Source organism: Aulonocara sp. 'chitande type north' Nkhata Bay, linkage group LG22 (assembly GCF_057382095.1).
Source record: "Aulonocara sp. 'chitande type north' Nkhata Bay isolate Kocher_YH1m ecotype deep benthic linkage group LG22, A_spYH_male_GT1.1, whole genome shotgun sequence".
NCBI lineage: Eukaryota > Metazoa > Chordata > Actinopteri > Cichliformes > Cichlidae > Aulonocara > Aulonocara sp. 'chitande type north' Nkhata Bay.
This window is the reverse complement of record NC_141364.1, coordinates 15,277,792-15,302,705: the sequence shown is the minus strand read 5'-3', so window position 1 is coordinate 15,302,705 and position 24,914 is coordinate 15,277,792. Positions and strand designations below refer to the sequence as shown.

At 40.9% G+C, this 24,914-nt stretch overlaps 1 protein-coding gene across 2 annotated transcripts; it reads left to right on the top strand.

The window, feature by feature from the left end:
* Window positions 1-485: 485 nt before the first annotated feature.
* Window positions 486-24,789, top strand: LOC147303860 (brevican core protein-like). Of its 2 annotated transcripts, none has more exons than XM_086280315.1 (14): window positions 486-894; window positions 6,891-6,973; window positions 7,088-7,465; window positions 7,921-8,095; window positions 9,194-9,321; window positions 9,718-10,011; window positions 12,099-12,950; window positions 13,325-15,169; window positions 20,992-21,099; window positions 21,305-21,463; window positions 21,553-21,635; window positions 22,408-22,552; window positions 22,687-22,869; window positions 23,026-24,789. In XM_086280315.1, the coding sequence occupies exons 1-14, from the start codon at window positions 875-877 to the stop codon at window positions 23,124-23,126; spliced, it is 4,554 nt and encodes a 1,517-aa protein (XP_086136441.1). In that variant the 5' UTR covers window positions 486-874; the 3' UTR covers window positions 23,127-24,789. The 2 variants fall into 2 exon arrangements, with proteins under 2 accessions (XP_086136441.1, XP_086136440.1); XM_086280314.1 differs by having other exon boundaries at window positions 488-894; window positions 23,023-24,789.
* The last annotated feature ends 125 nt before the right edge of the window (window positions 24,790-24,914 follow it).

Here is a 24,914-nt window from a genome sequence, read left to right as displayed (position 1 = left end):
GCTAGTCTGAGGCTAGTCAGCCAAACATGGCCACATTTGGCCTTGAGTAAAAGCCAGATCTTTTTGTTTTATGAATTTATTTATGCATCAATTTCAAATAAAAGTTTCAACTGTAAATAACATACTTTAAAGTGGTAAAAGTGATCTTGTTGTGACCCTTCAGTCATAGCAAAAGCTTCTGGGTTGCATACTGTTTTCAGCTTGTTCCATTCAAATCAAGCATGCTCTGCAGATTCCGATTGTAAATGACAGGGCAATGCTCTTGTGCAGGATTTTCCAGACCTCTCTCTCTGCGCCAGAATGCAAAGCTATTCATGATGATTTAAAAATATACCGCGGGGTGTGACAGATAACGAAGGAGGCGGTACTTTAAATTGTCCCTTATCGTTCTCCGGGATATGTGACTGTGCTGCAATATCAATACCTGCAGCAGCTTCAGCAGCTCACTCCGGACCGCTGCGCTGACTGCTCTCCCCTCACCCTGGTTCATCCAAGTGACGCTCAGTGAGTTCTCCGCTTCCCTGCAGTAAAAACATGCAGGTCATCTCCTCTCTGCAGGCTTCACTTCATAGCCTATAACATCGGTTTCTTTACTTGTCATCCCTCCCAATCCCCCTTGACAGGCATGCGCCATCTCCATCCCGATTGTTGGGTGAAAAAGTGGGCAGTTCAGGGTTTCATATCTGGCGTCACTTTCTCCCAACTCCCTCTTTTCTCCCCGAGCCTCTGAGTGTGCCGGTCCCAGCCACCGTTTACCTGCGCAGAGCATCCAGAGCCGCTTTTCCCGTGACAGGACAGTCGCACTGCAGCACGCTGACAGGCGCTCACGGAAAATACTCTTTACAGCAAAGAAGTGCAACCTGCATCAGCTGAGATGCTGCTGAGAGTCATCCGGTAGGCTTACCGTCTCTGTCTCTTTCTCTCCCTTAAGGTCGATGGGTCAATGATACGCAGTAGATGATGCGATTTGGTCTTTCCAAAGTTCTTTTGAATCTCCTGTGTCAGGTTAAATGGACGTATGATTAAAGACAATTATACTCATTGCCACTTAATTGCGCTGTAGTAATTGATGTTCTCCGAAAGGTCCTAAAATTAATTGTAAACTGCTGTCCCCCACTGTGTTTAAACCGTGTTTCCGTGTTTTACGCATGCACACCTACAAAGGTAAAGGAAGGATAACGGGCTATTTTAAACGCATTTACTATCAATTTGGACTCCTACAAAGCCCCCCCCCCCCTGCCATTCAAAAGCTTTTCCTGGGATTTCACACTCAGTGCTTTTATTTGCCCTGTGGGAACAAAAAGCTGCTTTTTGTTTTAAGTGCGTATTTTAACTCTTCACTCGCTGTGGTCCACCTCAGGTGGAGTTCAGTAATGGACAGGTAGAAAGACAGAGGGCAAATTGAATGATGAAGCAGACTTTTAAGGATTTCTTTCTTCTGTTTAATAGGTTTGTGGCTCTCTGGTCAGATTTGAGCAGATATAAAAAGCAGTGGTGTGGTTATGCTGTAATTTCATGACAGAGTAATCATGTTATCATCTTCCAGTGGGATGCCATCGAATTGCTGGACCACAACCCTCTTCAAATCCTGATTTTATATTGATCTCAGCTGCACAGCTTAAAGTTTAGTGACTGTCTTGCACAGCTGCAATTCTCTCATGTGGACAAACTCTGTCCACAGACAAACACAGGCAAACATACAACAAGAAAAACCCACAAAAGTGGCCTTCCCCTCTCTACATGTTAAATTGGTCAGTACACAAAAAAATCACAAAGTCAAAACTAGCCACAGTCACAGCTGGTAAAAATGTGGCTCACAATCTATCTAGAGATCTGACCCAAACTAGAGTGATGAACTCTACACTAAATATAAGATGAAATGTAAAGCATGGTGGAGAATGGACGGCCATCTGCTCCATTTTAGAGCCAGATATGTTGTTGATCCTCCACTGCACCAGTAGGTTGTTCAGCTAAAGCTATAGTTACAGAAGTTGTTCTTGTTTTTGTTGTTGTTGTTGAGGATGAGTTGCACTCAGGTGTATAATTAGATAAATAGCAAGCCTTGCTCAGACCTCTGAATCGCTGCTCATGTCAAAATATTCAAAATGAATGAGCAATCCTGGCAATTCAAACTGAATATTAAGCTACTGCATATGACGGAGGACAACACATTTGTGCCCCGTGACACAAATGTCATGCAAAATAACCCCTGTGAGCCAAAAGTGCAGGCTCCAGGGTGCTTGAATAGCTCTGTTGCCATACCCACCTAGTATTCAGACCTTCTTCTTGAGAGGGGCAGCCAGTCAAAATAAGATTTATTTAAAGGGGTTCTTCTCTAAAAGGGAAGGAGCTTGTTTCAGAAAGCAGGTAAGCTGAAAGACTTTGCAGTGTTTCTAACTATCGCTCATGCAAAGCTACTTTAGTAGAGTCTGTGTATCTGAGTATTTGAGTGCAGATTTGAGCTCAAACTGCAGGTGCCTGACTCCTGGGCATGTTTGCCCTGAACGAAGAAAGTGATGCGTCTCAGAAAGCAGAGCCCACCTGATCCTGAACACAAGCGGAAATCGCCTCCTGTGTATAAAAGGACAGCTGTACAGGCTGAGCTTCATCTGTGGATCCACTGAGTCAAGCCTAGGATCAGGTGTTTGCGCAAAACACACTTTAATTTGTTCCCAGACAAAGTGGGTGGTGAATCAGCTGGTGGGTGGCTCTTCCAAAGTGGTAATCTTGTAGACAGGAGACAGACCACTGATGATGTAGGGAGTTGGAGGTGTGGTGCTGAGTGAATAGCCTCATTTACCAACTCGCTCTGCTGTTAAGTGTACAGTAGCCAGTGTTTATATTCAAAGTCTGGGTTTGATGTTTCTGAACTGAATCACCTCCTTTGACCCTGCCAAGGTCTCCAAATGAAGTAAAGACTGACATTAAGTTTATTTGTTTTGAGCTGGATGTAAAAGTGGTTTCTGTCTGGTTTAGGTCAGGCAAATGTCATCAACATAAATGGATTTGTTATTAAGGCAAATAGCAGCAAGAATGTATACTTGTGGGAGTCAGTTATTCAATCACAACTGTCCAACTGAATATCCAGCTGCTGACCAGAGTTCTGGTGTGTAGGGCCAATAAATAAAATTGATTTAGTTAATATGGTTTAAACTTCTTCCAGGTCAAACATCTTGTTCAATGTTAATTGCATTAGGAAGCAGCTGCTGGATAGAGTATAAACTCTGTGCTTAAATAATTTTTTCATACACTAGAAAAAGAAAAGAAGTTGAAATAAATGAACAGGCTGCTTTATGTTACATTTAACTTCTGTTTACATGTAGTCTGAAAACTGAAATCTTAAATATTAAAAGAAGGAGAAGAAAAGAAGACAACAAATAGACCATAGTTGCAAAAACTGTGCATTTTTATGGGACCCTGTTCTGTTTTATCCTGGACATATCCCTCCTAAAGCCAGTTCCAGCTCAGCACTCCTCCAAGTTTACAGCACATCAGTCAAACTGACATGTCTGAGCTGGCTAAACTGGGATCAGGAGCCTCTTCCTGGTTTGTGTGCATTGACACTGATGCAGGCTGCAGAGGAATGTCTGTGCAGCACTGACAGGGATGTTTGCATAAAGTTGATGAGGTTTATTTAACGCCAATTTCTTATGTTTTCTTTTCCATAAATGCGTTAGTCTGTAGCTGATTATTCCACAGAAGATTCTGGATTAGTTGCCCTTTTGGATAGAGTGCTGGCTGCAGTTTGTGGGCCGTAGCTGCAGTGGGTGGCATTGATTTCAGCTTGACTTGTCTTCACTGCTAACCTCACTAAAACAAGCAGACCTGCAAAGTGCTTGGCGAAGGCGAGGCCGAAAAATGCGATCTAAAGACGGCACAAAACAACCAGCAGCAACTAGGATTTTCTCTGCTGTCATCAATCTGAAAGCACAAACCGGTATTTAAGCACACTGTCACATTATACCATTTGAATCAGTGTGCGGGGTCTTAATGTGGCCCTTTCTTTTGTACAAAGCCTGCCCTAGAATGATTCTTAGTGCTTTGAAACTTCCTTCTCCATCAATGAAAGGGGTGAAAGAAAGAAAAGAGAAAAAGCAAGCAAGTGTGCCAGTGCCCTGTCCTTTAATTTTCCCTGAAGCCCTTTGTAAGGGACTTGGTATGAAGTGAAAGCACAGTGTGCAGCTGTCCTCTTGGCCCGCTCCTCGCTTTTTTTGTGAAACGTCTTCTCAAGAATACTAATAGTGATACCAGCATCATGGAGTCCACCCAGCTGGCAAGAAAACAGACAACAGTTATTCTACCATCAAAGAAGGCCATTTAATGTGACACAAGTTACTGAGCTGTGTGTGCCGACTCCTTACCAGGGATCTACTTGATATACAGGAGGTCAATTCTTGTAGTACCGTACCTTGCAGAAGACAACTAGAGGCTCTGAGGCTCATATTGAGAAAGTTTATGGAAAAAACTAAGTGATGTGATAACATATATGGCTGTTTAAACCATCATCTTTAACGCTCTTTGCAAATTACAGCTTTATTGGATCGGTGGTATCAGCAAAGCACTAATCAGTGCAAAAGCTCCACCTTCCTTAGCTGTTAATGACGGAGATTGTGATCTCCGTCATTACAAGAACAGTAAAAATTTAAGATTATCAGTGGTGTGATTGTTGCTACTGCTGGACTCGATGTGTTGGATTGTCTGCGCTGGGTTGGGGTTTAAAATTTGGCATTGTAAAAACACACTGGTCTTCCACTAAGAAACAGAGATCCTGTTAGGCACCGGATAGTCATGCTGATTAGAGAGCGAGAGGGAGAGAGGAAATTTAAATCCACCAATCAAATGTCCATCAGCTGTCAGTTGCTTCCACCTGTGTCGCTCAAGCCCGGTTAGTTACCATGGTCATGGCATTTTGTGTAACTCAGAGTATCCAACCGTCCAAATCTCTCAAACGAGCTTTGCTCACCTCTTGTGAAACTGCTTATATCCTCTACACAGGTTTAAAAAGCATAAGGATCCCAAGTCATTGCTCCACAGTATCTGTAATTTTTTTTTAATGTTTCTGATGTTAAAATTGTGGTCGCAGGGGTGAGATAGAAATAGAGATCACTTTCATTTTTCTCCAGAAACCCTCGATCACTCAGATGCCTTGAGATCTAAAAGTGCAAGTCTGTTGACTTGGAGGAACAGAGCATTTGAAAAAAGACTAATTTTCCTATGAGTCAGTGATAAAATGACATGTGTGGCATGAAAATTGTGGCCTCTGCCACAATTTTAAGTTTCTGCTTCTCCCACTATGTCAGTTAATCACTCGGTATACTGTAAATACTAAACTTTCTTTTGAAAGAAAACACAAGCAGGCGTCACAGGATTTTACAGTGCTTGAACTGTGTTTCTATGTTTTTTTTGTACAGCAATATACAGTCAGATTGCTTGCTTTGCAATGGTGCCACCGGTTATTACCACCAGCCTCACATTGTACACATCCTCGTCATGGTGCCAAAACAGTTCTGACCCATTTGGGCACAGAAGGAGACCAGGGAATCCTCTGGGTCCTGTGGTTTGTGGGCTGGGTCTTAATGCGATCAGGATTATTTAGGCGTCTGTCGTTGATGCTCAGTCTAGTTATGCTGTTGCAGAGAGCATTCTTCTGTTGGGGGAGAGTGCTGCCATCATGCTGTGCTGTTCGTTTAGGCTGAGCAGAACATTGCAGTATAATGAGATTATTAATGGTATTTACTCCAACTTCAAGTGTTGTGGCTGAAGTTAATACTATAAAGACTTGTATTGTACAGTGTAAAATTTCTGTTTTATAATAAAAGAAATTTCTTATCCGACAACTTTAGGTAGCAAGATTAAAGGTCTAACCTTGCACTATCAGTGTTTCTGGTGAAGTGTGAGGTTGGTTGAATATGACACTGACAGGAATACTGATGAAACACCTTGACGACTGTTGAAACTGTCCAGTATTTAATTGTTTTTCAATGACGGCCCAATCAGGAGGTTGTGTGAAGTCGCTGTGGATGTCTTGCCACGGCTGCTGGGTTAATAACAGGGCCAGGCTGGTGACGGAGAACTGGCAGGATGCCGCTGGGCTGAAACGCCGTGTCATTAGCTCATGGAGGTGATGAATGAATTGTGGTCAGGAACCTCTGCTTCCAGCTTCCTTTCGAAAACCAGAGAAGTTGGTCTTTTATACTGTATGGCTGAGCTTTTTTTGGGACACGTGTGTTTTACTCAGAGCTTCTGCTCCAAAGTTACAACTTAAAACAAAAGGTCTTTCTCACAAAATTTTATAGTTATTGTATTTTTTTAATGTTTAAACTCTGTTGCCAGTTTTCTAGTGTGCTCAGCTAAAACTAATCCTGACTTATAGGAAAAAGGCCTGCTGTAAATTGTAGTTTTATGAGAACCATAATGCTCAGTGTTTGTTGAAGCAGTTTCACTGATGTGTTGAGGCCAAGTTTATGGTAAATTTAAAAGCTCTGGTATTATACTGAGACCTGTTTCTGACATTTTATGGGATAGAAATTACATTTGTGCAGCTAATAAAACATTATTACAGCTCCTTTATGTCAGCGGGATAACACCAAGTCTGTTCAATATAATGTGGATAGTTATTTCAGTCTTTCAACTGATATCCTGAAAACTGAAACTGAATCCCTCAGTTTTCTTATGTGTCTGGGACATTTGTTCCTTCTTATAGGTTAGATAAGATAAGATGAACCGACACAACATATGACCTCCGATGTCAGAAATCATTGTACTTATTAAAAATCCATTTTTATTTAATTCTACATATTTGTGAAATTGGAAGAAAAATATCTGCTTTTCTTCTTCATTTTATTTATTTTATTAATATTTTATTGTGTTTGCCTTTTTAATCTCCACAGACATGTGCAGATACTTCCACTTCTTTATGCAGTCTGCCATCTCACACTGGCCTTTCCCACCCAAACTCTACGGTACACATACGGTACGGTGTCTACATTTCCCCTGATCACTTTTTGATTCCATAAACAGAGACTACAAAAGTGCATTGAGAAGTGGGAGCATGATTCACTTTTCTTTTCTTTTTATTAATTTCCAGATGAGGTGGAGCAGCTCCACGTGAGCATCCCCCACTCAGGACCAGTTGTTGCTCCACTGAGCAGCTCCATTTCCATCCCTTGTGTGGTGTCTCTGTCCCCCATCTCCAACTCCACCTCCGCGACGCCTGTTGTACCGAGGGTCGAGTGGTCAGTCATATCAAGGGGGGTTGAAACGCAGATCTTAGTGGTACAGGGTCACAAGGTGAAGGTCAATGAAACGTACCGAGACCGAGCGGCGTTGCTCAACTACACCTCCTTCCCTGATGATGCGTCACTTTGGTTGGGAGATCTGCGCTCCAGCGACTCGGCTCACTACCGCTGCGAGGTGCAGCAGGGCCTGGAGGACGCCAGTGACCTCGTGGAGCTCAAGGTCAAAGGTAATGCGATGAAAGACATGGCTCATTAGTAAAGTTTGGGGTAGATTACACAGAATTATTAGAGACTGTGTTTTTTAACTACAATTCTCAGAAAAAGAAAGAAAAACCACAAGAAGGATACTGACTCTGCTAAAACTCCTGTGTTTTGAAATCATATCGCAGTTTGATTATTGGTTCCACACTGTGATTTTGGTAAGAAAATATCTGAATCTCTCATCTTAGTAGAATCCACTGAAAACTGCCTGAACCCAAAGATACCCAATCCTCTGTGTAATGATAATTAATGAGTTGTTTCTAGTTGTGTAGCTCAGTTTCCAGCTCAGTTTCTTTCCATTTAGTAAGATGTCTTTGTTCCTGGAGCTTTTCCAAATTATTGACTTAAAACAGTTGAAACAGGTAATGCAGTTAATGTATTTGTAGGTATGTTATTATGTGCATGCTGTGTGTGTTTTTAGGTGTTGTGTTCCACTACAGAGATGCTTTGGGTCGGTATGCCTTCACCTTCCATCAGGCCCAGAGGGCTTGTGAGGCCATCGGGGCACGAATCGCCACCGCCGACCAGCTGCTTGCATCTTATTACGACGGATATGAGCAGTGTGACGCGGGCTGGCTCGCAGACCAGTCTGTCAGGTATTTCATCACCTGTGTGCCCTCTGTATCATGCTCACAGTACAACTTATTAAAAAGACAGAGATAGATAAAACATATCTTACAGGCTCATGCAGCTGATATAGATGTTTTTGTTGTTTTACTCGACTTCTTGATATAAGTTTGTAATCACTGACGTCTTCATCGGTCAGACAGTGTTTCAGAGGTTGCTTACTTACAAAGTATAGCGGTACCGTTCTCCACCTGCCCCTCAGGTGTGCTTCACATCTCAATATAAACAAAATTATCTTACTATGGTAGCAACATTACAAAACAATGTCATATTATACTTACCTAACATAAGAAACCACTCACCAACCTCTAAACTGACCCATTTATGCACCTATAACAACTTCATTAGCAACACACTGTCCACCCTCTTTAACTGTATAGTGCAATATTCATTTCTGTTAAACATACACCCATACAGTAAAAGAGGCTCATGACAATAAAATCTAATTTATATGAATGACACCATCTAACAATGATGTAAAAAAGCATTTTATATAGTAGAACAGCACCTGAGTATTGCAAGGGACCCACAAAACTAGTTTACTGTATTTAGAGACTATATCAAAAATGTAATGTCAGTTAAATAACTGTATAAATGTACTTAAGGCAATGAGATTTGAAACTATGTGTCAAACCCACAAGATCAAAATGGCATGCCATTATATGCATGTTGTCGATATACATAGGTAAATTGGAGTTGGAGTGGAGTGGAGTTATGAAATCCTGTATTACCTACCATCCATCCATCAGCATAAACAAAGGAAACAATAAAGTAGCATGGGCATGTAGGCCTTTTAGTATGATAAAAAAAAACACCCAGACTCTTAAATAACATTATAGTTATTGTATATAGTTATTGTTATATGTAAATACATTATATTTGTGTTGCTCTATAAGTACCCATGTGTGAGCTGGTTATTGAGTGGCCACAGAGTAAACGTGTCATAACATTACCAGTTGGTAATGTTGCAGATTTACCAAGCTATCGCCAAATGCAGCATTGATGTTATGTCACATGTTTGTCGAGTCTTAAGTGAGGATGATGGTTGTTTTGCTGCTTTGTTGCAGGTATCCAATCCAAGTGCCTCGTGAAGGCTGCTATGGAGACATGGATGGGCAACCAGGAGTGAGAAACTATGGGACAATGGATCCAGATGATCTGTTCGATGTTTATTGTTATGTAGACGAAATTAATGGTAGGAATTTAACAGTTTAATAACTTCTATATGTAAATAGTAGGATTTGGGTTTTTTGTTTTTTTGCCAGTAGGCTTAATGCAATAATGATACATCTGGCCTAATTTGTCAGTAAGTCAAATTATACATTTTACATTTGGAAAACGGCATTAGGGATCTGTGATGGACAATAACTATTACAATGATTTTATTTAGTTCAAACATATAATTATATGTTTTTACTTTCTGTAGTGAAATGTCATGCGTCACATCAGATAAAAACATGCCACTTACTATATACAAATATCCATTATAAATTAAGACTGGCACATAATTGCAGTCGTGCCATTATGTGCCAGCATTTTACTCACTTGTATCCAGAAAAAGTAAAAGACTGAACAAATTTTCTGTCTGTAGGGGAGGTTTTCCATGACTTCATCCCACAGCAATTAACATTTAATGAAGCGCAGTCGTACTGCAGAGCTGCAGGGGCAGAGCTGGCTACAACAGCACAGCTTTACTTGGCTTGGAGTGAAGGACTGGACCATTGCAGCCCTGGCTGGCTGTCTGATGGCAGCGTACGGTACCCCATCATAACCCCAAGGGAACGCTGTGGGGGTGCTCTGCCTGGCGTCAAAACTCTCTACCAATTCAGCAACCAGACTGGCTTCCCAGAGCCATCCAGCCTTCATGATGTTTACTGTTTCAAAGGTGATAATGTTGTGCCTTTAAATGCAAACTGTTGATTGTTAATTTGACAAAAACTCTAAAGTGGACCTTTTATGATTTTCCCTTTTTTGGCTCGTATTTACTCAGTTTCTCCCTGGGATTAATACAGTTTCTCTAATTTGATCTGATTTAACAAGGCCACAGTTTGATATAATAACATCCTGCTTCAGATTGCAATAAATACCTGGCTTCAAAAAGGTCTGGTCTGTAATCTACAGTGGCTTGCAAAAGTATTCGGCCCCCTTGAACTTTCCCACATTTTGTCACATTACAGCCACAAACATGAATCAATTTTATTTGAACACGTGAGAAGTGGAACAAAAGTCATACATGAGTCCAAACATTTTTTACAAATAAATAACTGAAAAGTGGGGTGTGCGTAATTATTCAGCTCCCTGAGTCAATACTTTGTAGAACCACCTTTGCTGCAATTACAGCTGCCAGTCTTTTAGGGTCTGTCTCAACCAGCTTTGCACATCTAGAGACTGAAATCCTTGCCCATTCTTCTTTCCAAAACAGCTCCAGTCAGATTAGATGGACAGCGTTTGTGAACAGAAGTTTTCAGATCTTGCCACAGATTCTTGGCTGGATTTAGATCTGGACTTTGACTGGGCCATTCTAACACATGGATATGTTTTGTGTTAAACCATTCCATTGTTGCCCTGGCTTTATGTTTGGGTCGTTGTCCTGCTGGAAGGTGAACCTCCGCCCCAGTCTCAAGTCTTTTGCAGACTCAAAGAGGTTTTCTTCCAAGATTGCCCTGTATTTGGCTCCATCCATCTTCCCATCAACTCTGACCAGCTTCACTGTCCCTGCTGAAGAGAAGCACCCCCAGAGCATGATGCTGCCACCACCATATTTGACAGTGGGGATGTTGTGTTCAGAGTGATGTGCAGTAATAGTTTTCCGCCACACGTAGCGTTTTGCATTTTGGCCTAAAAGTTCCATTTTGGTCTCATCTGATCAGAGCACCTTCTTCCACATGTTTGCTGTGTCCCCCACATGGCTTGTGGCAAACTGCAAACAGGACTTCTTATGGTTTTCTGTTAACAATGGCTTTCTTCTTGCCACTCTTCCATAAAGGCCAACTTTGTGCAATGCACGACTAATAGTTGTCCTATGGACAGATTCCCCCACCTGAGCTGTAGATCTCTGCAGCTCGTCCAGAGTCACCATGGGCCTCTTGGCTGCATTTCTGATCAGTGCTCTCCTTGTTCAGCCTGTGAGTTTAGGTGGACGGCCTTGTCTTGGGGATCATTTCTGAATGATCGCTTGAACAGTGCTCCGTGGGATATTCAAGGCTTGGGAAATCTTTTTGTAGCCTAAGCCTGCTTTATATTTCTCAATAACTTTATTCCTGACCTGTCTGGTGTGTTCTTTGGACTTCATGGTGTTGTTGCTCCTAATATTCTCTTAGACAACCTCTGAGGCCGTCACAGAGCAGCTGTATTTGTACTGACATTAGATTACACACAGGTGCACTCTATTTAGTCATTAGCACTCATCAGGCAATGTCTATGGGCAACTGACTGCACCCAGACCAAAGGGGGCTGAATAATTACGCACTCGCCACTTTGCAGTTATTTATTTGTAAAAAATGTTTGTAATCATGTCTGATTTTCGTTCCACTTCTCACGTGTACACCACTTTGTATTGGTCTTTCACGTGGAATTCCAATAAAATTGATTCATGTTTGTGGATGTAATGTGACAAAATGTGGGAAAGTTCAAGTGGGCCGAATACTTTTGCAAGCCACTGTATATGATGGCATCTGTATATGAAGATAACCTGGTAATCTCAAACACAGCTTGAAACTTGGCTTGAAGGGAGATGGGCCCAAACATATTGATTTAGACAGAGAATGAACTGAGAGTTCATATCAAAGCCCATCATCAGATAAATAAGCATTATTTTGACTGTTATGACTCATGAAAAGCTACTCTAGAAGGGAATAAAAATATGATGTTGGAACAATATGTAGTGCATATTTAACAAGAAAGAAAGCATAACTAGATTTGTTTGTTCCATATTTCACATGTTACATTTAATTGTTTGTCTGCTCTCTGCAGAAAACAGAAATGCTTCCACTGACTCTCCGATGGACTATGTGGGCACAGAACCTGAAGACATTGAACACAATGTTGTTATTCTTACGGAAAAATATCAAGAAATTCAGTTGAACCAACTAGCAGAACAGGTGGAGCGAGAGGCCCAGAGCATGCTTGAATCATTGCCTTATTTTACTGTCTCTGTAACTACAGAAAGCCCGGTTGATACACACCCAATGCTGATATCAGACACAACAGAGTCTCCCCTCCACACAACGCCTGCACTACACGAGCCGCTCGACCAAACTTTATCTCCCACAGAAATGAGCTACGATTCCCAGCATCCTACAGCACTGATGAGCAGCACTATCACAGAAACCCACAATTCAGCAGAGAACACATCATTTCTGCCCACTGATTACAATGAAACATATTCCAGCCAGAACTCGAGTCTCACCTTTCAGCAGTCTGAAAGACCCACATTTGAGCCTGAGATGCAGAACCAGACAGAGCCAGACACAAATATTGAAGTAAACACAGAGCCATCTGGAACTCTGAATGAGACCAAAGAAGTACAACAGACCACCCTGTCTTTTAACAAATCAGAACCCAACTACAGTGAGACCGACAGCAACCGTACTAAAGAGGACAGTTTATTGGAGGCTACTACTTTAACCCTTAACCCCATGGTTGAAGTGGAGCTGGAGGAGACCCGTGTAGACTCTGAGCAGATGTTTCCCCCAACTGAGGCCTCAAAAGAAGAAGAAGAAGAGGCAACACTTCTTACACAATTATCCCAAACTACTGAATCTACTCCGGAGGTGCTAACCTCAGTGTGGGCTCCTTTGGATGGTTCTGGAGATATTTCTGAAGGTATGTGCATGTCCCACAAAAGTTCAAACATTATTATCTTAGATAAATTACTTTCTTGTCAAGAGTTAGGCTAGCATGAGATATCTATGTCACATTTTATGTTTTTTATTATAATAGAAGAACTAAAAGGGTTATATTCTGGACTACCTTCTGGCTAAGAGCTGTAACGTCCTAGAGTTTGGTCACCTATGTGAAGAGGGCAGATTTTGTTACCTTCTGAAAAGCTAGCTGTTTTCCTGTTTCTAATCGTTTTGGTCTGAAGGTCAGAGATTGACAGTAGACTTATTGTTTCTTCTAATTTTTCTCATCCAAGCAATTAAATATACTTCTCAAAAACAATATGTAATCCCATAATGTTCTATGCTCTTTTCCAGAAAGCAAACTCGATATGAGTCCAGCCAGTTTCATCTCCACATCAGATTCCTCAACTTCTGGCTTCACCACTCACCCGTCTCCCATTGCTTCTGCCAGCAGCACCCATGCTGAACCTCAGACAGTGGTTCCACATTTGACAGCCTCATCTCAGTCACCCCTTTCTGACAAACTGGGCTTGGATATTCTTTCTACAGCCTCACAGCTGTGGGAGTCCCCCAACTCTAAACAGGAGGGAAGTGCAAGCTTAGAAATTGAAGACACGCTCAGTTTGGAAAATGAGGATAAAATGCTGCCCACATCAAAATCTGAAGACCTGCAAGTGTCTGGAGCAAGTTCAGTTACCACTCGCTCTCCAGACGTCTCAAACACTTCTCACTCATCCACCAGTTCGCCCACAGCACTATATCTAACATCAGGCTACAGAATGTATTTGGATACTGTGACCGATACTTATGAAGAAGCAAGTGGTCATGTACCTGATACACTTAGGACCACCCTTCAAGAAGACATAAAATTTGCTCCAACCTTTGAAGGTGAAGTGTCTTTAACTCTTGAAGAGGAAGCCAACATTTCCGTTTCTCTGGAAAAAGAAATAAAAATTTCCCCAACCCTTGCTCTTCAAAAAGAAGCAAATTTTTCTTTAAATTTTGAAGAAGAGAACATTGTTTCTCCAACGGTTGATTTTGAAGAAAATGTTTCCTCAGCCCATGAAAGTAATGCTGTCCCAACTGCTGTTTTTAAAGATGAAGAAGCTAATATTACGCCTACCTTTGAGTATGAAGAAAAGATAAATGCTTCTTTAACCCTTAAAGAGGAAGCTGATGTTCTCCCAACTATTGTCCTTGAAAAAGAACCTAATCTTTCCTCAAACATTAGCTTGCAAGAAAAGGCTAACACTTCCTCAGCTCTTGAAAAAGAAGCCAATATTTCTCCTACCTTTGAGTATGAAGAAAAAGCCAACACCTCTTCAACCCTTGAAGAAGAAGCTAATGTTTCTACTACCTTTGAGTATGAAGAAAAGGCTAACACGTCCTCAGCTCGAGTCTTTGAACAAGCTAATGTTGCTCCTTCCTTTGAGTATGAAGAAAAGGCTAACACGTCCTCAGCTCGAGTCTTTGAGCAAGCTAATGTTGCTCCTTCCTTTGAGTATGAAGAAAAGGCTAACATGTCCTCAGCTCGAGTCTTTGAACAAGCTAATGTTGCTCCTTCCTTTGAGTATGAAGAAAAGGCTAACACTTCTTCAACCCATGTCTATGAACAAGCTAATGTTAGCACAGCTCTTTTTACTGAGAAAGAAGCTGATGTTTCCTCAGCCCTAGAAGAAGATAGTGATTTTTCCCAAACTGTTGTGCTTGATGAAGACGAAGCCAACGTTATCCCAATCCGTGTCTTTGAAGAAGAGGCTACTGTTGCCCCGACCCTCGAAGATGAAACTAATGTTTCCCCGACATCTCAAGAGAAAACTGATGCCTCTGAGGACTTCGCCATCTTTCCTTCCAGTTCTCAAACATCCAAGTGGGATCTGTTGACCAGCACAACTCAACCCCAAGAATCTCGCAATGAGTACAGCCAAAAAACCTCCACAGCAGCTTCAAGTTCTTCTCGAGGTACAAAGCCCACAAAGACGACCACTGTCGCCACCACAACCACAACCGCAGCTACCACCACCACCACCACACACCGGTCCAGACACACCTGGAGCCCAACCACCACCACCCCCAAAATGTTGATACCACCAGTGGGTCACGCTCTGGAAGATGTTGACATTACTTTCACCCAGCCGCCAACTCTGCTTATCATGCCCAATGAGAGGGCAGCCGTAGGCGGTACTGGGAAATCTTCAGGTAATGTTAATGCCACTTTCATCAGTCTAACCGTCCTCTTCCTGCTCGACACAGTGATGCACTAAAACTCCTCGTCTTTCCTCTGCCCAACCTGCCTCTGCTCCATTTTCTGTAAAACACCCGTCCTGCTTTTCAAATGACTTCCCACGTTTTTTTCACCTGTTGTCTCAGCAAGCCCACTCACCCTTCTGACTCTTCCCACTTCCCCTTAAACACTCCTTACTCCTCTCCTTGTGACTCCCCCGCTCTACCCTCCAAGATTCTCACACTGGGACAGCTCCCATTTGACATTTGTCCACAGTCCAGTCTTGTTATGCATGATGTTTTTTCCTCATCCAAAGAATGACTTCTGTGAAGTACTGTATTTACTAGTGTTTTTGAATGACGGGTTTCTTCTCCAGTGAGGACCTGCCAGAGTGATGGTTATAGCTAAATTCATCAGATTTTATTTGTAAATCATCCATCTCTGGACCAAACAGGTGCAAAAGATATTATAAAATCATTTTCTTCTTGCTATCTTTCAATTTTCATAGTATCTTTTCCATTAATTGGGAAGCAACATAATAAGGGACTTAATCGTTCTCTGGAAAGTAACAATTACTTTGAATGTAACAGCACTGACCAATGAAGCTGCAGTAATGCTTTATATTTAAGTCTTAACTGATTTTCTTTCTTCCTTTTCATTGCTGTTTTAGTCACTGTGGTACAAAAAGCACAGATTATTATGTTTACAAGCACAAAACCTTTTCATTGTAGATTGCACGAGTGTTTGCATTTAGCAACATGTTCACGTGTCCTTTTGTCATTAATGTTTCATACTCGACTTAAAAATTGTTGTTTAATCACAGTTGTTCTAGATTTGTATTGTGTTTTTAGGTCTAATAATGATAAAGGCAACAAATCTTTATTGGTTTCTTGTCTTACCACAAGTTGATAAATGCATTACTTTATATTCCTTCCCTTTGGTACATTCGTTTTTTTGACTTCATGTGGCAGCTGTGGATATTGATGCATTGTATGGAAGCTTATTTGTTCCACAAAACAAACAAACAAACATAAAACACAGTTCTCATGGTTTTAAATTCATCTTTTAAATGAAATATTTTTGAATTTTAATTCTCTTATTTAAAACTGCACTTTATTTTTCCATTGGAGCACTTGGCTTCCATATAATCGGGTTTATTGAATCTTCAAAAGAAGCAGCTGCCATTGTGGACTTAACTTCAAGAAATATGGGAAATTTAGGATGGAAACTTATTTAAGAGAAAAGCTGCTTTTAAGCTCTTAACATCCACCAGGTCACCAACAAACCATTTAAGGCTTGACTTGCATTTCATCAAGCACAGTTTCAGAAACTGGAAAAAGTCGACTTCAGAGTTCTTCTATTAAGATTTCCATGTGGGTATGTCAATAAAGGCCACTGACAACCTGGTGTATGTTAATATTGTAAGTCAAACACTATTCAGAATAATTCAGCTTTTGAAAAAAAACTAAGATATCGTGTGGATCTTGAGAAACAAAATATTTACACTAAAAATCTTTACTGAATGTAGAATTCGAGGTAAACGAAATTGAGAACTGTAGATTCGAAATCACAGCAAAAAAAACGTTAAAAAAAATCAAAATCACAGTCGGATCCAACTTGTCTCATGATGTAGCAGTAATGTTTATTGCCCCATGTGCACTCCTGACAATGTGACAATGTCTGGTCATGCTCCTGACTCGATGGCAGGTGGTGTTGTGGGGGATCTACTCCCAGACCTGAATCTCAGAGGCTCTCAATAAGATTCAGGTCTGGGGGATGTGTGGGTAAATCAATGGCATCAACGCATTGGTTCCCCAATAACTGCCTATACACACCGGCCACCCACTCTCAAACCAGAATGCGTAATGTTTGTCACAGCTTTTCCAGACTTTTTCGCCTCTGTCACAGAAGCTCAGTGTGAACCTGCTCTTTTTTGTGAGGTGAAAACGGCTACAGTGGTGGACCTGCCAGTACTGGTGTTCTCTGGCAAATGCCAATTGAGTTGTACGATGCTGAGCTGTGAGCACAAGTCCCAGTAAAAGATGCTGTACTGTCACGCCACCCTCATGGAGTCTGGATCTGATGGTTTGATCAGAAACACGCACATAAGTAACCTGCAGGAGGTTAAGGTTTTTGATAGTGCTTCTCCTGTTCCTCCATCCACATTGGAGCAGAAATTATTTTGCTGTTGGCTTAATGCCCATCTACAGCCCTGTCCAGCTCTCCTCACCGAAAAACATGTGTACTGGTATCTCCTCCACACTCAATAGTCACAATAGTCTGTGGCCGCCATATGCCAAACCTTATTACTTTAATTTGGACCCAAGCGGGCTTTACTTGCTGTTGTTTTAACCTCCTGAGACCTGAACTCTTTCATGGCATGCATTTTTAATTTCTCTTTGCTGTTTGGGCTGATTGGGACCTGATGAATATAAAAAAACAAAGAATTACCAGATTTTTTTTTACCTGATTTTTGTTTCTGAGAAAAATGAGATCCACATATGAGGACATTCATTTTAAATTTCGATAGCGCAGTGGAAGTATAATGTCCTCGTAAGTGGATATTAGGCCCTTGTAGAGCAAAATTTTGTATTTTGGTTTAGACAGCCCAAAATGTGATGTCCACATACAACACATGTGGATGCCAGGTCCTAGGAGGTTAAGTAAAGTTTATATATTTTAAGTAAGTAAGTAAGCTTTTCATGGTTTTACTCCACAAATGGACTCATAAAGATGAAAAATATGGAAAACATGTGCATTCTCCAAGCTGCACTTCTATTACAAGACAATTTTCAAGCATCCAAACTGTTTGCCTTCCCCCCAAAAACCTCAGTATTACATAGATTAGTGCATGCAGAAGCCTTTCCTATTTCTCATACATAATTTCAGCTTCAGCACCATAATTAAGCCTTTTTTGGGGTGAATAATGATCTTTATACAATGGACTCTTCATGGTGATAAAATACTGCAGTCGGCAGCCTAAAGAGGAAAGGAGGCAGAGAAACACAATGAGAAAGTCATCAATCATTCAGTAATTGAAATTACTAGCCTTGCATTGTCGTCTGCAGACAAGTTATTGTTGTGTTGTTTGACAAAAGGGAAGGAAATCGGCTCACAGATGGAGCCGTGAATCTAAACTCTGTTTCTGTTGAAAAGCAAACAAAAACAAGTCTCAGATGTGAACACCGTCACAGTATAAAGTTTCATTTTTTGATAGGTAAGACTTGAAAGGCACCTCAGTGGTTTTCCATCCACCATCTGTGTATTCTTCATCAAAACTGAATGATGGTTTAACTTTGAGTGCACGTGAATCTCATTTGATTCGTGTAAAGCAGTTATTACCTTTCATACACACGATCTGAGCAATGAAAGAGATTTCTGAAGAGAGCAATATGTGGGGATAATGACAGGCAGCACATAGTTCTTGTTTACAGGGTGTCAAAGGAAGCAAACAAACCGAATCCACTTGTAAAATGTTTAATTCCAGCTTGAACACTCATGGTTTCGTTTTTCCTTTGTTTTACAAATTTAGAAAAGCAAAATGAAGCTTCAGAAGTGTTTTTCTCTTTAGATATCATCTGATTGTGATAAATATAACAAGATGCCAGTAGACATTCCCCAACCCCCCTGCAGACCCAGAACTAGATAAGCAGTTAGGAAAATGGATAAATATACAGTACACACGAAGTATTCACAGTGCTTCACTTGTTCCACGTTTTGTCCTGTTACAGCATTATTCCAAAACCCACTAAATTCCTTTTTTGACATTGAAATTCTACATACAATACCCCATAATGACAAAGTGAAAAAAGTTTGCTTGAAATTTTTGCAAACTTATTAAAAATCAAAAATCAAAAATATAACATGTACATAAGTACTCACAGCCTTTGCTTATGACTTTTTTGAAGAACCTTTAGTAGCACTTAAAGCCTCTTTTTGACTATGATGCTACAAACTGGGCACACCTGTTTTTGGACAGTTTTTTCTTTGCAGAACTTCTGGAGCTCCATCGGGCTGGATGGGGAGCATCGGTCCGCAGTCATTTTCAGATCTTGGGTTGAAGACTGGGCTCTGGCTGAACTAATTAAGAACATTCACAGAGTGATCCCGAAGGCACTCCTTTGTTTCTTGAGTTAGTGCCGAGGGTATTTGTCCTGATAGAAGATGTCCAAGGTCCACAGTACTCTGGAGCAGGTTATCAACAAGGATGTCTCTGTACATTGCAGTATCCTTATTTCCCTTGACCCTGACTACTCTCCCAGTTCCTGCTGCTGAAAAACATCCCAGCATGATGCTACCACCACCATGCTTCACTCTACGGATGTTATTGTCCATGTGATGAATTCTGTTTGGTTTCTTCCAGACATGGCACTTCATGTTCAGGTTAAAAAGTTTAGTTGCCTTTTAGCAAACTCCAAGTATGCCCTCATGTGCCTCCTACTGAGCAGTGGTTTCAGTCTGGCCGCTCTACCATACAGGCCTGACTGGTGGAGTGCTGCACAAATGGTTGTCCTCACAGGGTAATGCTGTTACTCTGTCAATGTGAACAGAGTGGATTCTTGGTCACCTCAATGATTAAGGCCTGTCTACCCCAATCGTTCAGATTGGCCAGGAGGCTAATTCTGAGTCCTGGTGGTTCCAAATTTCTCCCATTTACGGTTGATGGAGGCCACTGTGCTCATTGGTACAATCCTGATACAATCCTGTCTTGGCGCTCTACAGACAGTTCTTTGGACTTCATGGCTTGGTTTGTGCTCTGGCATGCGCTGTTAGCTAAGAGACCTTATAAAGACAGTTGTGTCTTTCTAAATTGTTTCCAGTCAACTTAATGCACCACAAGTGGACTCCAACTAAGTTGTAAAAATGTCTGACTTTGATGAACAGTGGAAACAGTATGTAACGTAGCTAAATTTTCAGTGTCAATGCAAAGGCTGTGAATACTTTTATGTTTTTGCAGACATGTGATGCAAACAGGGAATTTGCAGAGTGCCTTCTGGTGGACAAACTATGCAATGTCAACATTTAGCACGGCTGAAGGGTGTTTCTTTAGTTTTTTTCATCTTTTTAAAATTTTCACTTATAAATGTACACAATTCAACATTTTAATGAAAAGCAGCAGCAGGTCAGAAGGTGGTCAGTTGAATATTACTGTCCAATGACTTTAAAAAGGGCATGTTTTTCTCATCTCATCATCTCATCTTTTGATTAAAATGGTAAACAAAGCAAACAAAAGAGTTCATTGTACCACTGGCACACCAGCAAATCAGTGCATACCGCTTAATAAAATGACCAGTGGGCCCTTTTTTTAATTGTTAGAACCACAGGGCTCCATATTATAGGAAACAACCCCCCCCCCCCCCCCCCCACCCCCCCAACATTAATACATCCATGTCTAGATTCCCTCTTCCACAAGATTTTTGAGAGCGTTTATTACTAATGAAGAAATGAAGAAGAAAGAGAAGGAAGCATCGCACACATGCCAGAAGAAGATTTGACGATTTTTCCCTCTCAGGCCACGCTGTAAAGGTTCTCCTCTGCTGCCATCTGTTGGCTAACATCGACCCTGATGGCCTTTAGTTTCTAAATGGTTCCTGCTACATTTACTTACAGCTGTTTACCTAATGTCAGCATACGTGCTTCAACTGCCTTCTAATTAACACAGGCACCAATTAGACTTACACATAAATGAAGGCTGTCTTCCTGTACATGTGTAATTATTCAGTTACATAACAAATGAGTCTTTGACCAGTGGTTTCAGGTGCACAGTGATTTAAAGTTGCCCTCTGTTGTGTTTCAGATGCCTGTTTGCTCAACCCCTGTCTTAACGGAGGCACCTGCACGGACAGAGGTGGTCACATTAAATGCCTCTGTTTGCCGACGTATGAAGGAAACTTCTGTCAGGCCGGTGAGCTCGCTTCTGCTCTTTAATGGACGTTACATATGATGGGAATCAGCCAGAAGTTTCCAAACAAAAATAAGCCAAGCAGTAATTTTCTTACAATGCAGCCTGAAGTGAAAATTATATAATTATTCAGTATAAAAGCCTGCAGATACATCTGAAGACTCTTGTTGGTTTGGCTGTCCTGTTCTCTTCTCTGTGATGTTTTCAGACCGGGAGCGATGTGAACCGGGCTGGGATAAATTTCACGGTTTCTGCTATCGACACTTCAGCCAGCGTCTGAGCTGGGAGGCTGCAGAGCAGCATTGCCGCATGATGGGAGCTCACCTGGTGTCCATAATAACCCCTGAAGAACAGGCTTACATCAACAGTAGGTTTCCTTAACACATTTGGGAACGAGAAAACAATGTGGCTTTCATTTCTTTCCTCATAAATTCAATTCCACTTCTTGGTCAACAGACAACTACAAGGAATACCAGTGGACCGGTCTGAATGACAAGACCATTGAGGATGATTTCCACTGGTCTGATGGGAACCCACTGGTGAGGAGGTTTTATTATGTGTGCAAAAAACAAAACAAAACTGCAGAGTACAAAAAAACAAAAACAGGGAAATGCTCAAACTGGAGAACCAGACACCCGGTGTATTAATTAAGATCTACTTTCTATTTATCAAGATTCTTTTTCTTTTGCAGCCACGATAACTAAAATATATTGTTTCTTTGTGTTTGCTTCGTGATTAATTTTAGTTGCCTTGTAGTCTATTTAAGTTACTTGGAAGTTTTGATGTCAGATTGCATGCTATCCAGCACCTGTGCTTAGTTACATTTTTCTGGGTTCTAGAACATCTGAGGGTGACGGGGAATGAAACACTGATGCATTTGCTAGGCAGGCACTGAGATGTGACCGTAAAATTGAACCTAAAAGGCAATTATGTCAAGTGGTAGCACAAACAACAAGGGAAAAAAAAAGACACAGTGAAAACAGTGAGGAATCCAGCGACCCCTTGTGAATAAGGGAGCATCTGAAAGTAGCACATCTGTAGGTTATTATTTATGATGGCCAGGATGATCATGAATGAAAATCTATTATCATAACGAGTTTTGCTGTTTATGTTTTTCTTTTTGAAACCTCTTATGTAAGACACAAACCAAGCAGGATGCAGGAAGGCACCAGACTATTAAATATTAACTACCTCAAAGAAGAAGAGGAGAATGAAAACATTATGTATATTATGCTTTTTCAACTATTTCTATTGTGATTATTGTTTCTTTGTATACACATAAAAATAACATACATAACACATACCTCACAGCTTTATGAGAATTGGTACAGGGGTCAGCCAGACAGCTACTTTCTCTCCGGAGAGGACTGTGTGGTGATGGTGTGGCACGATAACGGACGCTGGAGCGATGTGCCCTGCAACTATCACCTTTCATACACCTGCAAGAAAGGCACCTGTGAGTAACACTAATGGGACATCATTAAGAGCACTTCATTACTCATTAACTCCCTCGTGAGCTTGATGCTTCGAGCTGTTTTCTACTTATTCTAGCCCAGAGAAGGCACTTAAGCATCTTAACTCCTCCCACAGCCTCCTGTGGACCACCACCAAGGGTCAGAAATGCCTCCATATATGGAAAAGCTCGACAGACTTACGAGACCAACGCCGTGGTGCGCTATCGATGCGCAGAGGGCTTCCAGCAGAGGTTTAACCCCCTGATCAGGTGTCTGTCTGGAGGGTTCTGGGAGAGGCCGCAGATCCTCTGCTTGACTGGTGAGATAAGAGAAAAATCAAGAAAAGACATGAAACATACATTTAATATTCAATCGTCTTTTAATAGCTGATATGAAGTGATTAATAAATGTTAAATTAGAAGAAAAAAAGAGCAAATTCAGTCTTAACCACGGTGATTTTTTTCTAATTCAGAAGACGGGGGCCTGCTGTCAACGACCGACAACGATTTTGCTGCAGCCGAAGATGATTTTGAGGCCACTAAAGCGACGCTGCAGTACTGGGACATCAGGTTCTAAAAGTCAGCCGTGCTCTTCTTGTCTTGCTTTCTCAAACTTTGTTACTGTAACGTGACAGGGTGTAAATCAGGTGCTTTTTACCAATGAACCAATCAAAACAGGATAAAAAAAACCCCACAGACGCACAAAAAGACACAAAGCAAAACTTCCCACCAGCCAATGAGAACAAGACTGAGTGCACAGGCAGGGAGATGAAACGCCCTATTTCTTGTCCTTTGTAATATTTTCTACCGTGTTTGGATAAGTATGCTTTAAATAGTTAGCAAAAAAAAAATCAAAAATTCTCCCAGTGATTCCCTGTTAAATCCCTTTGACTGAAAAGAAATAAATGTGTGAACTGTTTGTTACCAGGTCAGCTCTAAATCTATTTTTTCTCATTGTTATATCAAGAACCTTTTTAACAAAATGGTGCTAAAGTCTTTGAGACATTTGTAAAGTATCCAGTAGAAATGTTTTGCTGTTCTTTGTGTCGTCTTCCTTCTTTGTCAAAGATTCCTAAAACTCCAAAGTGAACCTTCAACAAACGCTCAATAAATACTGTACATAGAGTCCTTTTCAAATGATGTCCGCATTTTCCAGAGAGAAACTTTTCGTGTCCGGCAGACGCAGTTTTGTTCGTCAGCTTTATGTTGTAATAAAGTTTTGTAGAACAGAACAAAGAATAAAGCTTTCTCCTATTTCACCTTCAGTGCTGTGTGTAGACTTCATGTCATGTATTGTATTTTCTGCCAGTGTGTTACCTGAAACTACAGTTGTGAGAAAGGAAAAGTACACCTCTGTCAGTTCTGAGATTGTCCGCATCAGGACATTAAAAAAATCATCTGGTCCTTAGCAGGTCTTAAATTGATTTAAATACAACCTCAGATGAACATCGTCACATGACATATTACAGTGTGTCAGTATTTATTTAAAAACTAAGCCAGAATGCAGAAGTAGTCTGTGAACATTGCAACACCTTAAATCATTCTGTTGGAGATTTGTTGCTGTGCTCGAGGTCACTGTCCTGCTGCATGACCCAGTTTGAGCTTTATTTGTCAGACAGATGGCCTCACAGTTTACTTTACAACACTGTGGTACACAGAGGAGCTCATGGTCGACTCACTGAATGCAAACAAGCCCAAATCATTAGCCCTCCACCACCGTGCTTCACAGTTATTTGTCTGTCATGGACTTTGATTTAACATGTTAAGTGAGGCCTTTGGGTTTTTTTTTCTTTTCTTGCACTATCTGACCTTGGGTTGAATTTTCTGAGACACCCACTGCAGGTAAGATATGATTATTTGTGTTATTACACACCAGTAAGAGTGTACTTGCAGTACAGGTGAACTTGGGGTGGGATTTTTCACATGCTGATTCTGTATCTTGGCTCAGTATTTGTTAAATACATAATGTAATGGTGAGTAATTTCATGTTTTTAGTTTCCTCATTACCTCGATTTTGACCTGTTGAGAAGAAGATGATTAATGTTCTAATTAATGTTCTAACATGTAAAACCTTTGAAATGAACGAGGGTGTACTTTGTTTTTCAAAATTGTATATTGGTTTTCTGCAGCGGCTGACACTCTGTTGTGTTTCTATGTGATTCCACTTTAGTAAGATATACTATAGACTGTTTTTTTAACTAGGTTTTTTTGTTAACATAAGGAAACTCTGAGGATAATATGGCTGCTCATTCTTTAGAAATAAATCACCTTCATATTTGCAGCTTACTGAATTGTGACCTGTTTCTCCTATACCATCACCAGAGAAAGAAAAAGAAAAAATATCAGTCAGTAAATCAAAAACTGG